At 33.1% G+C, this 4,157-nt stretch overlaps 1 protein-coding gene across 1 annotated transcript; it reads left to right on the forward strand.

The window, feature by feature from the left end:
* Nucleotides 1-2,574: 2,574 nt before the first annotated feature.
* LOC127098408 (early light-induced protein, chloroplastic) lies at nt 2,575-3,685 on the forward strand. Its single transcript, XM_051036999.1, has 3 exons — nt 2,575-2,903; nt 3,015-3,110; nt 3,229-3,685. Exons 1-3 carry the CDS (start codon nt 2,754-2,756, stop codon nt 3,571-3,573), a joined length of 591 nt encoding a protein of 196 aa, XP_050892956.1. The 5' UTR covers nt 2,575-2,753; the 3' UTR covers nt 3,574-3,685.
* Nucleotides 3,686-4,157: the final 472 nt, after the last annotated feature.

Here is a 4,157-nt window from a genome sequence, read left to right on the forward strand (position 1 = left end):
TTTCAATGCAGGTTATGCATTATCAGAACCTTCTTTCAAACACTACTGCGAGGAAATAAGATTGTCAAACGAAGATGCAGTACAGTGGATCGATAGTATTCCATTGGAGAAGTGGACTAGGGCATACGATAGCGGTCATTATTGTGGCCACATGACAACAAATCTTGTGGAATTTATGAAATTTGTCTTCAAAGGCATCTGTAACCTACCTATCATTGCTTGGATGCAGGCAACATATTTCAGGCTAGGGGCGCTGTTTGAAACCAGACGCTCAAAATAGAGTTCGGTGTTGCAATCTGGACAGTTGTTCAGTGATGCTTCAATGAAATTCATCAGATGAAGCTGCCAAAGCAAACACACACGTGGTTACGGTCTTTGACCACACTAAAGGTTGGTATAGTGTTACCGAGTCCATGGATCACAATGAGGGCATGTCGATGAGACAGTACAGAGTCGAACTAGATAGAGGTTGGTGCGACTACGGAAAGTTCCAAGCCTTTCATACCCCCTGCTCCCATGTAATTGTGACATGCTCAAAGATTCGAAGAGATTCATCATACTTGCTATCTGAAGTTTACAAAGTCGTCAGCCTTTCAAATGTTTATAAAATTAGTTTTTCCGTAGTGGCAAAAGAGGATTGTTAGCCAGAATATCAAGGGGACATCGTCCTGGCACAACGAAGTTACGCGAAGGAAGAAAAAGGGTCGCCCAAACAGCACCCGGATTCGAACCGAAATGGATACGACGAACAAAATGGTTAGACTATGTAGTTCATGTCGTTAGCCAGGTCATAATCGTAATAATTGTCCTAGTGTTGGAACGAGCACAACCAGATAAATTCACATGTACCTCTATTGCAATATATGAAAAACTAAATTTATTTCATATTAGACGTATGTGACGAAAGTACCATTACATAAACAGTAACACAAATAATTATAACAAATACAATACAAGAACTATGTGATTACAACCATCAAAACAATTTTGAACATGTAATGCATCATCCTACGAGCGTCTTGGTCGGTCTTAATATTCACTCATTCGCACACTTCTCAGTTTTGGTTGAACGTGGACACAAGACATTGTATTCTTCTAATCCTTTAACCCTCTCCAATTTCTTCCTCTAACCAATTATACAACGTCCGATTAAGACGTTCAAACGTATTTGTGTTCCAAAGTCGAATTTGTACCGGAGCTGCAACGACAGAAAATATTACATCAGCATTTCGTTTCTGAATGTATGCAGACATTGTTAAAACATAGAAACTTGAAGGTGATGGTGGTTGAACTAGAGAAATTATGGTATTAGGAGATGATTTTGGTGAAAAATATTGGATCCAAGTCGTGGTATTTATGGAGAGTGAACATCAATTGTACAGGACATGCAGGCGCAGGCGCCATGACAGGACATGCAGGCGCCAGATAAATTGACGGTCACACCACAAGGTACACCTAGGCGCCAGGAGCATTTGCGCCTCCTCATGAGGAGCCCAATGCATGCGCCAATGCTATTGGCGTCTCCTCTTAATGCTTAGGGGGTGCGTCAATTCATCTGGCACATCCTCTTGTAAACCTGATTATTTTGATATTTTTTTTGAATTATTGGTTATTTTCGATTTTTTTTTAAAATAAATTCATCTTCTACATATATTTCAATTTTGTCTTATTAGTTGATATTTACAAGATTTAAACACATTGTTTAATGACTATTAGTATAAATATTTGCATACGGTTGATCCAAATCAAAATTTATATTTACATACGAGAAAATATACCGTTGATTCAAATATTTGTATATATGAAAAAACCATATTTATGTTCAAAATATAACTAAAATATGTTTTTATTTTAAAAATAATAAAAAAATTGTTAAATAATTTTGTCTTTCTGTTTTTTTATTTTTATTATATTTTAAAAACAAATGCGCGTAATACAACAATACCCGTGCGAACACACTGATATTCAGATCAGGATTTGTGTGAACGTACGAATTATTACATTTTTATATAATTAAAGAAAATAATAATAAATATATTTAAAATAAAGTATGAGTCCAAACACGAGTCAAATGTGTTTATTTATATTATTAATATTTATTTGTATAATTAAAATAATATGTAATTAGTTGATATTTATAAAATAAAATGATTGCATAAATCTTTTCATAAATAATATCAAAACAAAATTAATATTGAAAAATATATGGTTGATTCAAATATTTATATATAAAAAAAATTATATTTATATTCCAAATATTAAAAAAAATACATTTTTTTTTGTAAATAATAAACTTTTGTAATTAAATAATTTTTTCTTTCTATTTTTTTGCTTTTATTATATTTTAAAAACAAATTCGCTTTAAAAGATTCACAAGATTCCCCTATTCGAGGTCCTAAATGTTCCAAGTTTACAACCCCTCTTTGAACCTCAAATTGTGAGTGTAGCAATTTGTGGTTGTAAGTAGAGCCAAGTCTGTTGCTTTTAGCATGTGTGGACAAATGAAGCCACGTGAATGAATTGCCTTTTAGGATCTTTTTACACACTACGTGGAACTTATATATCCCTCACAATATGCTTTCCATTCTATTCTATATAAACAACCTTCTTCAATGCTATACCTACCAACTTAACAATCTAAGGTTTAAGCATTCAGTTAGTGAGATTCACAAAGCTATTCATATCCTTTGAAATCACTTTAATCTATCTCATTGGTTCTTGAGTTTTGCATTAACATTAAGGATCTATTTACAATGGCTGTTTCATCTTGTCAATCTATCATGTCAAACTCTATGACTAACATTTCTAGCAGATCTAGAGTTAACCAGTTTACCAACATCCCTTCTGTCTACATTCCAACCTTGAGAAGGAATGTCAGCCTCAAAGTTCGATCTATGGCTGAGGTAATTATGCTTTTTTCAAACATATTTTAACCTGTAGTATTTGCTTATGTATATGTGACATGTTTATGATTTAAGAATGATTAGTTGCTAATTACTTATTAAATTATTCAGGGAGAGCCGAAAGAGCAATCAAAGGTGCCTGTAGACCCAACTACACCAATTGCATCAACACCAACACCACAACCAGCCTATACTCGTCCACCAAAGGTGACCATAGTAACATAAAGTGCTATTGTTTTTTCTGTTAGCTTATTAATATGAAGCATAATTTTGGTCTATATTAAAATGACTTTTTTAACATATATAAATTATGATGAAATGGCAGATGAGCACAAAGTTTTCAGATTTGATGGCATTTAGTGGGCCAGCACCCGAAAGGATCAATGGAAGATTGGCTATGATTGGTTTTGTAGCAGCAATGGGGGTGGAGATAGCAAAAGGGCAGGGTTTGTCAGAACAATTATCTGGTGGTGGAGTTGCATGGTTCTTGGGGACAAGTGTGTTGTTATCACTTGCTTCATTGATTCCATTTTCTCAAGGGGTTAGTGTGGAGTCTAAATCTAAGAGTATTATGTCCTCAGATGCAGAGCTTTGGAATGGAAGAATTGCAATGTTAGGTTTAGTTGCTTTAGCTTTCACAGAATTTGTTAAGGGTACATCCCTTGTGTAATAGATTTCTTCAGGGACACAATTAAGATATTTAGGTCACAGAATATGTGGTTAGAAAAATAATGTCATAAAGAATAGTAACATTAATCTTAAGCTATTTTCTTGATACTGAAGTGCAGTCTAAAGCTCTTGTCAATTAAAATTGAAGTCTATTTGGTTGTGGTTTGATTGTTTCTCGAGAAACATAGAAAAGATAGAGCGACATAAGAGAGAAGAGCTGAGATGTGAGTCCCATGATTTTCAACTTCTTCGCAATTCTGCGAAGAAAGACTGTTCCATTATTTCATTCTATGGCCCTCGTTTTATTTTCAAATAAAACCATACCATGTAATTATTAATTTGATAAAATTGAGGTGGAGAAGTGAATAGATTGAGTAGACGGTGGTAGTAGTGCAAGAATTTCAATAGTAGTTTATGATTTTATTATTATCTTTTAAAAAATATTTGTAAGTAAAATTTACTATCTAAATTTAACTTATAAATTTAAATAGTATTTTAAATATAAATAATAATTTAAATTAATAAAAATTATATGATCAAATCACACGTTAATAATTTTAGTTAATTGTCTTTAAAATTTTTTTA

The sequence above is a fragment of the Lathyrus oleraceus genome, chromosome 6 (assembly GCF_024323335.1).
Source record: "Lathyrus oleraceus cultivar Zhongwan6 chromosome 6, CAAS_Psat_ZW6_1.0, whole genome shotgun sequence".
NCBI lineage: Eukaryota > Viridiplantae > Streptophyta > Magnoliopsida > Fabales > Fabaceae > Lathyrus > Lathyrus oleraceus.